Consider the following 13054-nt stretch of genomic DNA (forward strand, 5'->3'; position numbering starts at 1 on the left):
GTAAAAATTTCAAGTTGCTGGTCGCTCAAGATTGGAAGTTAGGAGTTTTGCAAGCAAAGGGTGTATTTGTGTGATAGCGACGATTTTTGGGTCAAAATTTACTAAATCAAAATAAATCTGCATTTTCTGCACTTTTGATCAAATTTTTCAGGTTGAGACTGAAATGTCTTCAACAGACTGTAAAAATTTCAGGTTGCTGCTCGCTTTCGAAGAGAAATGTAAATACCTTAAACTCCTGGATAAACTGTACAACGATTGTTCTTTTGCCATTTGCCACCAGTTGCAGTTTTTGTGATATATCCCGGAATTTCAACCACTCTGTATAATTGAAAGGTCATAGCGAAAAAGGATATAAAATTTGCTTTCAAAGCGTCAAAACCGCCTTTTGATATCTGGGCTCGTTTGGAAGTTATGGCCTAAACAAAATGCGTTATCATAATTTTTCCTAAATTTATCGTTCCTCCTTATCTTAACTTGGCACAGGCTTTTGTTAATTTGACTTGGTTTGTTTTCAGGTTTCGTTTCTTGCTCGCCCAGCCCGTGCAAGAATGGAGGAACCTGCATATCAGCGCCTTCGCTGAAAGGAGAGAGCTTTTGCAAGTAAGTTCACTTTTACCCTCAATCTAATTCGGGGAAATTTCAACAGGAATAAACAGGCCGAAGCCATAAATGCTCTTTGTTTACGATCTTGACAGGTTGAGACCCTGTAGTTTATCGTCTATTTGAAAACTGCCGTTTCCTAGATGAAATTATTGAGAACACGGGAACTAGTGGGCCGATAATGGTGCTTTGGAAGTGTTAAAAGATCTTCCACTTAAGCCCTTTAGCCTGCGATAAGGAAATCAACCTCTTCACAAATGTTAAGTAAATACTCGTTGGGTGTTACAATTAGTTTATTGTTGAGAGCTGGACTGTTTCCTGGTGCAGAACCCGAACCAAAGCCATCTGTTGGAAATTAAAAATGGCTTTTTTCCTTGTACATGTTGTACGTTTAATCTACACAACATGCTCAACAGATGTGTGTTAAGTAAAAAACCAGATCTAGTCACTTGAAACAAAGAACAACGTTCCCATATTTTATATAACGGCGACTAGTCGGATTTACACGGCCAATTCATTCATACCCATTGAACTCGCATGTATATGCTAAAACAGTGCCAGGATTTCAATAAATTCGCTGAATGTTTGTGCAAAGATAGACGTTATGAAGGGAACGGAACCGCGCCGCTCATCTGAAGAATCGGCCACTTAGTCGAAAGTAAAATATTTAACATGGGAGTGCTAAGAGTGAACTTCCTTTTCGAAAACGTGGCTTATTGGCTTACGAAAGCCAATGTTGGCTTTGTGCCTTAGAAAACCTGTTTTGGGGCGGCCTGAGCGTATGTGCTGCATAAGATGCCCAGCGAATTAGCTGTTTTCAACCAACCATTGTCTTGTTCAAAAAAAAAAATCAGACGGTGCGGGATTTCAATGAATTTTTGTCCATGTGAAGCTCCATTATGCAACTTTGGCCTGTGGAAGTTTGAAATGGTTGCTTGCTCTGGGTTCGCGTGCAGGAGTTTTTGGATGGAAGTTTGTACTTGGGATCAAGCGGATTTACAGGCTCACGTTCGGCGCGCTTGCAAAAATCGCACAGCGCTTGAATTGAAGCGAAATTTTGCCCAGCTGAAGCYGAATTATGGAGCTTCCGACTGTACAAGTTGTAACTGGCTGCCCGTTTCGGATCAGAATGGGTGTGTRTTTAGATGGAGGGTTGCAGTTGCAACCCAAAGCGCGYTTGCAGCCTCAAGTTCGAAAGGTTCCCAAAAATCAGACGAGACTTGGATTTAAATGAAATTTTGCCCGTGTGAAGCTCAATAATGCTAGTTTCCCGCCTAGAAGTTTCAAATGGCTGCGCCTTCTGGTTTCGGGTGCATATTCGTTGCAGAGGAAACTTTGGAGAACAAATCCAAATAAAATGAGTTTTTGATGATGGACAAAAGCAGACAAGAAGATAATCCTGTTGCTAATCGATGATGAAAATTGGGCATCCGAAGGAAGTGAGCAATACCATCAAGCCAAGCCGTTTCACCAAGATGACTTTGCATATGGTTTGGGCCGAATTTCTGCCAACGATCAATTGATTATGGAGATTGCGATATGGCGCTCTCCAAGAAATTTCGAACTGTCAATAGTATATAATCGCCGCTGATTAAATAAGACCCAGATACGATCTCGGAATTGTTAAGTGTATATGACGCATCAAAAAATCCCCAAGTTCAACAGCACCCATATTGTTTCAGCTACAACGGGCCATTGTTTCTGGCCTATAAGTGGCCGCTTGTTCGAGAACGCATTTCAATTTTGAAGAGAAAATCCTGCTGCAAAATGCCCCGAATTGGCTTTTAAAAATTATCAAACAAGCGTCCGAATGTGATGTCAGATGAACGCTGCATGAGACTGGCCACGATGGGTTTAATGTTTAATTGAATGAGATATTTACGAGCAGATTGTCATCTTTTTTGGGGAATACTCGTATAAGCCTCGTGGTAATTAATGAAGATTTTTAATTTTTTCGGTTAATCTTCGCCCCCCGATGCGCGATGAATTTTCGTAAATTGATTACGTGCCGTTATGGCTCGGAACTCATCGTTTTACGTAAGCTGATGTGGGATCCAAGGTTCCTTATTAATGCGACAAGTTTTCGGATTAATCTGAGCAATTATGAAACTTTCCAGGCAAGAGGCCTCTTTTCTGGCTAGCAGTTGTGGTAAACCACCGTCTCTTTGAAAGAGCGCAGACTTCTGGTAGACGGAAAAAACTGTTTTTCCTCCATTCATCTGTGACAAAAGCCACATGTTCCCGATTCCCCGAATAAAAATGCTGCAGACATTCGAACATGTGTGTGCTTTATCGTCAACACTCCACAACGTGCAGAGTAAATCCTATTATGTTCACCCAGCCCAAACTCATAAAAAACGCCGGAACAAAAGCGTCTAAATCAACTGAACTTTGTCTAACGATACAATGTGATACACGCCCTTATAGTTGCATGCATTTGTGGCTTTGAGCATTATACAGGGGCTCGTCCAGTAGAACGTTAGTTCATCGCACCCAAAAGTTGGGTAAATGAGGCAGTTTTCCAACCAAATGAAAATCTATCTCAAGGTCTCATCAGCAGTCGAAAAACTGGCCCTTTTGGTTCGGGTTCCGCTGGTTCAAACGTGCACCGTGTGGGCTTTAATGCATATAAGAAGAGAAAAGGAAAAGGAACCCAGAGCCTATGGGCGTGCCCAGCGCTCGCTTGCAGACCAGATAATAGATAAATCTTTCGGCCCACACTCTGGTACAAACGAGTCGAAGTGCTTTTTACCTGGGGGCTCTCGTCATGGGCGCAGGTATAATTTTTATCTGCAAAAAGGGTTTAATATCGTCTACTTGTAGTTTTACCTTTGGAGAAAACCCGCTGGAAGATTAAGAACCCTGCAGGGATTTCCTCCGGCGGTTTTCCTAGTGCCAAGCGACTTACGTGTTTTGCTCGTAGAAGACTTTTGAGGGTAAATTTCAGTTCTATTTTTGCCCCATCAGCAAACCATCAATCAACGTGGCAGAAGACAGTTTGAAAATTCCTGCTGAAAAAAAGTTCAAAACTTGATAGGACGACACTGGAGGTACGAAATGCTGCTTTGAGGCTCACAATCAAAATCCTTTGATTTACATTCCAAGTAATCCACAACTTACAATCGGCTTAAAAGGCCCGTAAATGCGATACCACCAAGCGGTTAGAACGGGAAAACATCACGCCATCTGCAAGTCGAAATAAAATAGCTAGATAAAGAGCCAAAGAAGCGAAGTGTCGGTAAAAGAAGATTTAGTTGAGGAAGAACAGCATTCGTTGCTCAACATTGGGAAACGTTCAAAGGTCCACTACACTGTAAATAATCTGGGATTTTTTGCGTCCACGCAAGAGTGTTTTCGAACATTAATGGATAGAAATTTGTAAAGGTTGTAATTATAAACTACTTAGAACGGGTCGGTTCACGGGCCTGATCAAAGTGGAAGAAAAAGCGAATAAGAAGAGAACTCGACAAATAACGAAAATACCGAGTCATGATTTTCGGATTGAAACGCCATAAAAACCCACTGCAACCATCTAATTTGTACCAAATTGACTATTTTTTGTTTCCTCCTTTTAACACTCGGTAGTTCTAAAATCAAGATTTCGTGCGATTTTAATGAAATTTTCCAGAGTTTGAGACTGAAGTGTCTTTAACAGACTGTAAAAATTTCAAGCTGCTGGTCGCTCAAGATTCGAAGTTAGGAATTTTGCATGAAAAGGGTGTATTTGTGTGATAGCGACGATTTTCGGGCAAACATTCACTAAGTCAGAATAAATCAGCATTCTATGAGGTTTTAATGAAATTTTCCAGAGTTTGAGACTGAAGTGTCGTCAACAGACTGTAACAATTTCAAGTTGCTGGTCGTTCTAGATTATCAGTTGGGATTTTTGTAAATATAGGGTGCCTTTGAGTGATAGTGACGATTTTCGGGCCAACATTCACTAAGTCACAATGAATCAGCATTTTGTGCAATTTTAACGAAATTTTCCAGAGTCTGAGACTGAAGTGTCTTCAACAGACTGTAAAAAGTTCAAGTTGCTGCGCGCTCAAGATTAGAAGTTAGGAATTTTGAAAGCAAAGGGTGCATTTGTGTGATAGCGACGATTTTCGGGCCAACATTCACTAAGTTAAAATAAATAGGCATTTTGTGGAATTTTAATGAAATTTGCCAGAGTTTGAGACTGAAGTGTCTTCAACAGACTGTGACAATTTCAAGTTGCTGCTCTCTCAAGATTAGAAGTTAGGAATTTTGCAAGCAAAGGGTGCATTTGCGTGATGGCGACGATTTTCGGGCCAATATTCACTAAGTTAAAATAAATCAGCGTTTTGTGCAATTTGAATTAAATTTGCCAGAGTTTGAGACTGAAGTGTCTTCAACAGACTGTAAAAATTTCAAGTTGCTGCTCGCTCTAGATTAGAAGTTGTGAATTTTGCAAGCAAAGGGTGCATTTGGGTGATAGCGACGATTTTCGGGCCAACATTCACTAAGTCAGAATGAATCAGCATTTTATGCAATTTTAACGAAATTTTCCAGAGTTTGAGACTGAAGTGTCTTCAACAGACTGTAAAAATTTCAGGTTGCTGCTCGCTCTAGATTAGAAGTTACGAATTTTGTAAACAGACGGTGCATTTGTGTGATAGCGACGATTTTTGGGCCAACATTCACTAAGTCAGAATAAATCAGAATTCTGTGCAATTTTAATGAAATTTACCAGAGTTTGAGTCTGAAGTGTCTTCAACAGACTGTAAAAATTTCAAGTTCCTGCTCGCTCAAGATTAGAAGTTAGGAATTTTGCAAACAAAGGGTGCATTTGTGTGATAGCGACGATTTTCGGGCCAACATTCACTAAGTCAGAATAAATCAGCATTCTGGGTAATTTTAATGAAATTTTCCAGAGTTTGAGACTGAAGTGTCTTCAACAGACTGTTAAAATTTCAAGTTGCTGCTCGCTCTAGATTAGAAGTTGTGAATTTTGCAAGCAAAGGGAGGGTGTATTTGTGTGATAGCCACGATTTTTGGGTCAACATTCACTAAGTCAGAATAAATCAGCATTCTGTGCAATTTTAATTAAATTTTCCAGCGTTTGAGACTGAGGTGTCTTCTGCCGACTGTAGAAATTTAAAGTTGATGATCGCCCTAGGTGAGAAGTTACGAATTTTTCAAATAGAGGGTGCAATTGTATGAACTTGATTATTTTTGGGACAACATTCACTAAGTGAGCTTTCAGCGGGATTTGGCGAGATTTTGAATGATATTTTCCATAATTTCTGACTGAAGTACCTTCTTTTGACTGTAGAAGTTTCAGGTTGCTGCTCTGTCATGCCTCTGAAATGTTTAGCATGAAATATCCTACCAGACCGACTATTTTTTGTGTCTTCCTTTCAACACTCGGTTGTTCTAACCCAGAACTCTCCAGCCTATCAAATGGATCCTACATCTGCAAATTGCTATTTGCGCTAAAAGCAGCCAAATTGCAGGAAGTCTAGAGGTCAACGGCGGCTTATTTGACCAATAAACATCCCAACAACAAAAGGACTATTGAGTTTATGAAAAATGATTAAGAAATCATTCAGCTGCTGCTGTTAAGTTCGCTGCTTTCGTTTCAATCAGCCCTTGTATTCAGCGCGGCCCTTTTTCCGCCTCACCGCCCTTCAGCAGGGATGAAACGGAAGGGTCAGTGTAAGGTTTTCGAAAATTAGACCATAGAATTCGTTAAGAGCCCAATTGTGTTTATGATAATGGTATCGATGATGGGGTTGATGCAAATGCACAAATGTTGAAAAAAGTTAAACACATGGTTGTTTTCACAGGGGGTTTCTTAACGGCTTACCAAATCCATGTAAGAAGCTTCAATGGAAGGTCGCATTTGTTTCCTTATTTTCCTGTTGCCAAGTGTTCACATTTTCTGATCGTTTCTTTATAATGACGCTCCCAAATATGGGGAATTCTAATAAACACACATTCCTGCCTCAGTTCCATTTTCGTCTCACATTCAATGGATTCTTTGTTGCCCAGTGATAGTTTATTTGGATTGTTCTTGCAAAAGCATCGCAAAAGCCTCTTTTGGCACAGACAAGGATATTTGCCACTTTGAACACCTGAACTTCGTCCTCCATCAGGATTAAGAGTTAAGCTCTGGTTCTTCAGTGTCTGTGTTTATTTTTTCTTACACATTCTATTAAACACTTAACCCAGTCTAGGGCGGTAATAAAATTCCCAATTAACAAACAACCTGCTTTAAATTTTCGCCGTCCATTAAAGCGACCTCTTAGGCCTCGGTTGAGAGCACGGTTGTGTATACAGCAAAGCGACAGGTTCAGGGCTTGAAATATTTGTGACAAATACTCTCCCCCAGTCTAGACTGGCTACTAAAAGTGTTTCGAAATATGAGTCTAAAATAAATCATCTTTAACATTTCCTGAAGAACCAAGCGCACACATGTGGTTACTTTCTGCCTCCTTCGCGGCCCGATGGTAATGTTATGCCATGCACAGTTGTCAGGTCTACCTGTTTGGACGATTCAGCCGAAAAAAAGGGGAAAAAGTCCCGCAGATTTTTGGTTGCGAAGAACTTGGCTGAGTAGATTCGGGCCGAAGATGCAGAGAAATTGTGGGGAAAAAGCGATGAAGCTTTGGAAAGGGGTCGGGTGTCTTGAGCACCATTTGGCTATGGTGTGTGGTACTGAAATCCGACACGTACCAGACGAGGAACCCAGACCAAGTCGCTCCTTGTCGCACTTATGTAACGACATACCCAAGCGGAAACGCCTGAAACCACGACATTGTTGGTACCTGTTTCCCACGAATAATGGTACTACTCCGAACGAGATCGAGAAATATAAGTAGTAAAGTGGTACCACATTGAAATTGCGCTGATATAAATAAAGTTTGTGTTTATATAATGCGCATATCTTGAGCTCTACTTCATTTTTTCGGGTCTATTTTTTCATTTTTAGGCGTCGTTTTCATCATATTACTTGCAATGGTTGCGCGTTTGGCTCTGATTCTTCTGGTTCAAGCGATCAGCGTTGAAGATTTCTCGATGTTTATCAACGTTAACTGTAGCTACAAGCCTGAGAAAAAATTACTTGTAAAGTAGCAGAAAAAGGCGAAAAATTAATAAAGCGAAACCTTGGAAGTGATTCCCGTTTTGTAATGCGAATCACCTGAGCAGACTTAACGTCTTCTGGCAATCACGCAAGGCACGCTATTTGCTCTTTTCCTTCATTTTTACATAAGTAAACCCTGTTGTTTCATCAAAATGTTTTGAAAGTTTTCGTGTTTTATTGCGATTTGCTCAAAGCATTCTAGAGAAAGTTTCCCATTTTTCAGATCGAGTGCATGTAGGTACTATTCAAGGCAGTTTACACGTAAATGAGTCAAAACAAATCTCTTCAGTCTTCAGTGCTGACTTTCAACTTCTTCGGCAAATCTTGTTCGGACGTCAAGTCGTTTTGGGTAGATTTTCAACAGATTGAAAGAACCGTTAGGCACCGCAAACAGATTGAAGATTAGTCAGTAGTTTCACTTACATTGTTGTGGATGATTGAGGCCAGATTTCGGCCAATTTTTCCATGCTCAATGAAAGTGGTTCGAAGAACAATTAAAATAATCATCGACGTCGGTTTTGTTTGGTTAAAACCTTTCGTGCGGGAAAGAAAGCTTGAAAAAACCATCTTTGTTAAGAGCACCATGTTTTACTTCAATCTCTTCGAAAAAGATTTCAATGGAAAAATTGTTTACGGTCATTCCTAATGTTTCGCAAACACTCTTCTTCAGAGGTGATTTGCTCGGCCCAGCGTTTTTATTACATTTCAAAAATAATTTAATGGAATATAACCGACGATTTGCAATGTAGTAGGCCTTAAACGCCACGTGCAGGCATAGGCCATTTCTGTCAGCGGGCCTATATGCCACTTCGGCCGGGAAGTGATGACAGAAATTACAATCATTTGATGTAACTAATGTGCATTAATTAAATTTTAAATGCCCTAAAGTAACACTGAGTGACTGTGATTTTGCAGGCCGACTTTGAATTGCCCTGTACCGCGTTTGAGCTCCATAATCCCCATAGGAGTCATTCAATAGCGGTGGGAAGAAGAGCCAGTTTAGGGTTACTAAAGAGTGTTTTTCTTCCGGACGCTTTGTTCCACATTGAACAAGACCCTACTAGGGAGGCATAATAAGCCCGCAGATACGAGTTGGGTTACGTCTTGCGAATTTAATCGGGCCAAAAACAAGCCTGATTCCTTCAACTCCCAAAGCAAAGGAGTTTGCAACAAGTTGCAGGTTTGGACACGTTTTGTTTGCTCATCGGCTGTTACATGAATGAATGAATGGGTGCCATTCATGGGATATCAAGGCTATTAGCTAACGTAATGATTAATCTCATTTTGTCATTACGTTCGGAAATATTGGTATAGTAAAACGCACTTAAGCAGTCACATTCACTTTGGCGACGCCGATGAAAGAAATCCGTTTTGCAACTGAGAAAAAACGACTTAAAGCGCTTTTATGGACAAACCTAATTTGCAATGCGGTCGCGCTCAAGCTCCAGCTGAGCAACAATTTCAATTGATTTTGATTAAGGACGAATTTATAAGAAACCAACATATGGTCGTTTGGCGGAGGTCAATTGATGCCAGTTATGCGGCCATCACTTTAAAGATTCAACAACAATGAGCTAAACATGAGCAACTTTATCAATTCCCCCAAAAAAAATTCAGCCTATTAATGCCCCCTAATTAACATATCTTTGAGCGATTTCTAACCCGTCGCTCGCACTAAATTACAAAGTTGTCTAAGCATGGACATTAAAAAGTCAAAACAGGGATCGCGGGCCAGAAATCATGCAAATTGGCTCCAAAAACCTCAAATAATGGCCAGCGAGATCGGAACCAAAGAACCCGAACCGATTGGCAGACAGTAGGAGGCAGTCGTAGTTTAGAACATAATTTGTTACTTATGCTAATAATGGGTTCGATAAAGGCGAGGAACCCTTCAGAGCAACGTTGCCAACATCAGCTTTTTTCATCAGCGCCAACAACAAGAAGTCACAGATTTTTCACATTAGTGTCTTCCAGACTCAGCAGATGAGGACTCAGCAGATGATCATTTGCAGGTCAATGTTTACTAACTCGGTAAAAATCCGAACATCGGGAGATTTGCAAGAGATTTTTACCACTTTCCGATGAAAGTGTTTTCCACAAGTTCGCAAAGTTTCAAGTTCCTGCTTGCTTTAGATCGGAAGTTTGGAATTTTTAAAACAGACTATGGAATTGCTTGCAACCGTCCATTTTTGGTCAACATTCACGGAGGTCGGAAAAATCGGAATATCGGGCGATTTCGATGAAATTTTCAGCACTTAAGGCTTCAATTGTCTTTTACAGGATGTAAAAGTTTCAAGTAGCTATGTGTTCTAGAATGCAAGTTAGGAATTTTTAAAGAAAAGGGTGCAGTTGAGAGGAAACTTATTTTTTGATCAACTTTTACCAAGTCGGTAAAAATCGGGAAATCGGGCGATTTGAGTGAAATTTTCAGCACTTTCGGAATCAAGTGTCTGTTACAGAGTGTTAAAGTTTCAAGTTGGTATCTGCTCTAGATCGAAAGTTCACAATTTTTAGCGCAGGCGATGCAATTGCATTAAACCGTTCATTTGTTGTCAACATTTACCAGGTCCGCAAAAATCAAAATATTGGGCGATTTCAATGTAATTTCTAGTACGTCCGGACCCAAATGTCTCCTGCAGACTGTGCAGTTTTCAAGTTGCTGCTGGCTCCAGATCGGAAGCTAGAAGTTTTTAAAACGGAACGTGCAATTGCTTGTAAGCGTTCATTGTTCTCTCACTATTTACTGAGTCGGTTAAAAATCGGAAAATTGGGAGATTTGAAAGAAATTTTCACCACTTGTGAACTAAAGTGTCTTCCACAGACTATGAAAGTTTCAAGTTCCTACTTGCTCTAGATCGGAAGTTTGCAGTTCTTAAAGCAGACGATGCAACTGCTTGCAACCGTTCATTTTTTAAGCAATATTTACCAAGTTGGTCAAAATCAGGATGGGGGGCGATTTACATGAAATTTTCAGTTCATGAGGACTCAAATGTCTTCTGCAGAGTGTCAAATTTTCAAGTCGCTGCTCGCTCTAGATCGGAAGCTAGAATTTTTTAACGCGGAGCGTGCAATTGCTTGTAAGCGTTCATTTTTCTCTCAATATATACTGAGTCGGTAAAAATCGAAACATGGGGCGATTTGAACTAAATTTTTACCACTTGTGAACTAAAGTGTCTTCCACAGACTATGAAAGTTTCAAGTTTCTACTTGCTCTAGATCGGAAGTTCGCAATTTTTAAAGCAGACCATGCAATTGGTTGCAACCGTTCATTTTCAGAACAACTTTTATCACAGTTTTTCAAACAGGAAATTATTTTCTTTTTGAGTTTTTCCAGTCTTTGTAGTTTTACCAATGGCTGCTTGACCGAATTTGCAAGCAAGAAAAAGTGAAGAAAATTGAGGGTTTGGATTGGAGTCAAAAAAAGTCACTGATTTTTTACATTAGTTGCTTCCAAACTCACGCAGTTGGACAGTCAATCGTGAGCAACTGTTGAAACATGGCAGGAAGACTTTTAGAATTTTGACTTGGGGCTAAAATGAGCAAAAATCCCCCAAATTCAAACGCAGCTTGCGTTCCTAAAATCCTGCAAATTTTGACCTTCATTGACTGAGTGGATGTTAAAGATCCCAAACTATTCACCCTGGCATAAATCGTCTCCATTTGCGTGCTGATTTTTCCGGTTTAGGATCATCCCTACTTAAATCCGAAGAGGTTCAAACGAGTTTTCTAGTTTCAAAATATCCCGCTTGAACATGATCAACGCCCTGTTAAGTGATGATGAATCCAAAGCGCATTTCACCCATAATCCTCCGGATACCCATAAATTCCATCCGGAATACCACTCAGTTTTCCTCACCAGATAAAGCCTTAATGTCTCAATTCAATGCGAATGTATTTCGAAGATTTGCGGCATATTATATTTTAATAGAAGCCGATAAATCTGCGCCGCGAACGTTAAAAGCACCGATACATCTGAAGAGTTTTTCGTACTTGGACGCCGTAAAATTAAACTGACCGCCGCTCGTCCTCCACTTGCTTCAGTCTCGATCGACAAATGGTTTTTTATCGGTCAAGTAATTTCGGACAAATATCGGCCAAAAAAGTGCCATCTGCGGCCAGTCGTCGAGACGAATGGGATGGAGGAATGCTTGGCGAGCTTCTGCAAATCGAGGAAGATCCTGGCCGAGGGTTGGACTCAGTTGATGTTTTCAACTTTGGCTCAATGTTTCAAGCCCCAAATAAATGAGTTGCTCTGGACAAAATTTGGCGTCTTCAAGTTCGTTTCAGTGGTGGCTTTTTCCTCTTCAGCCAACCTTCGCGGTCAGGCTCGAAGAATGCTCATATTTACGATGGTCAGTGACGTCACAATGGGCTGCTGTGCACCGCCTTCGATCTCGAGAATACCTAATCGATGTTACTGTTTGATTATCTTTTTCTTCCAACGTCGATGGTATTTAATGGTGATACGTGACCAACGTCCTTCTTAATAAACGTAAATCTTTGTCAGGCCGAGGAAAATTTAATGGACTGCTCCAATTTTCCTTAAAGGTTTTTATCGCGGTTCTTTACCATTTCGAATCGATTGGATTGTTTAGTTCGTTTCACTTCTTCGGGTCGTTGGGGCTTAGTCATTGTTGGACAGGAAACCTCAAGAGTTCGGCTCAAAGAGTTTGAAATGGGAGGCTGTCTAGTAAAGTTTCCCTGAACGAGTTTTTTAAAGCTATCAGGTACCAGATGCTGCAAAGTTTCCGCGCTTTGATTGGCTGAAAATGCCACTGTGGTGGCACCAGTAAGGCCACTCTGGTGTGACTGGCTGTGATCGATAAGGAACTATCGTGATCAAGAAGTGTCAAGATCACAATTAAGATATTTCTCTTACATCGGCTCAGACAACTGAGGCTCTGACCATTAATTAATTAATCAATTACCTGATTTCTTTCGCTGTCGCTGAATTGTTTAACGTTTGATTAGTTGACTGGCGAATGTTTGGCGAAACTCAGCAAATGTTAATGTGAATTCCAAATCAAAATCAATTCCTGGGCTTCAGTCATTTATTGTCTATTTATCAATTAAAATACGTTTCGGTGTTTTCCACCATTATCAGTTTCTATGTGTAGCGTTGTTGCTACTTTAAGCCTTGGCATATATTTTAGAAAAAATATGTGCCTGATCATTTCATGGCTCTTCTCTTATTATAATTACTCGTTAATCAGTATTTTTGTGTTTTCAAAATCAAAATTATGCAACTCCTGTTGTGCATGCTGTGCTAATGCTGTACCATTTTCGTTATTTTTTCTTAGGCTATACTTATGTTCGTATATTCTTTTCTTTAGATATTGTCCTGTT

The 13054-nt window shown here is 40.2% G+C and overlaps 1 protein-coding gene across 1 annotated transcript in view; it reads left to right on the top strand.

The window, feature by feature from the left end:
• The window catches only part of LOC109539202 (neurogenic locus Notch protein), an 83936-nt gene that overhangs the window by 8962 nt on the left and 61920 nt on the right, over positions 1-13054 (top strand). The window contains exon 2 of the mRNA XM_048668537.1: positions 516-600. Within this exon, the coding sequence (XP_048524494.1) occupies positions 516-600 (85 nt within the window). The remainder of the gene's footprint in view (positions 1-515; positions 601-13054) is intronic.

This window comes from Dendroctonus ponderosae, unplaced genomic scaffold (assembly GCF_020466585.1).
Source record: "Dendroctonus ponderosae isolate FM_Combo_2020 unplaced genomic scaffold, Dpon_F_20191213v2 Dpon_F_20191213_7, whole genome shotgun sequence".
Lineage (NCBI taxonomy): Eukaryota > Metazoa > Arthropoda > Insecta > Coleoptera > Curculionidae > Dendroctonus > Dendroctonus ponderosae.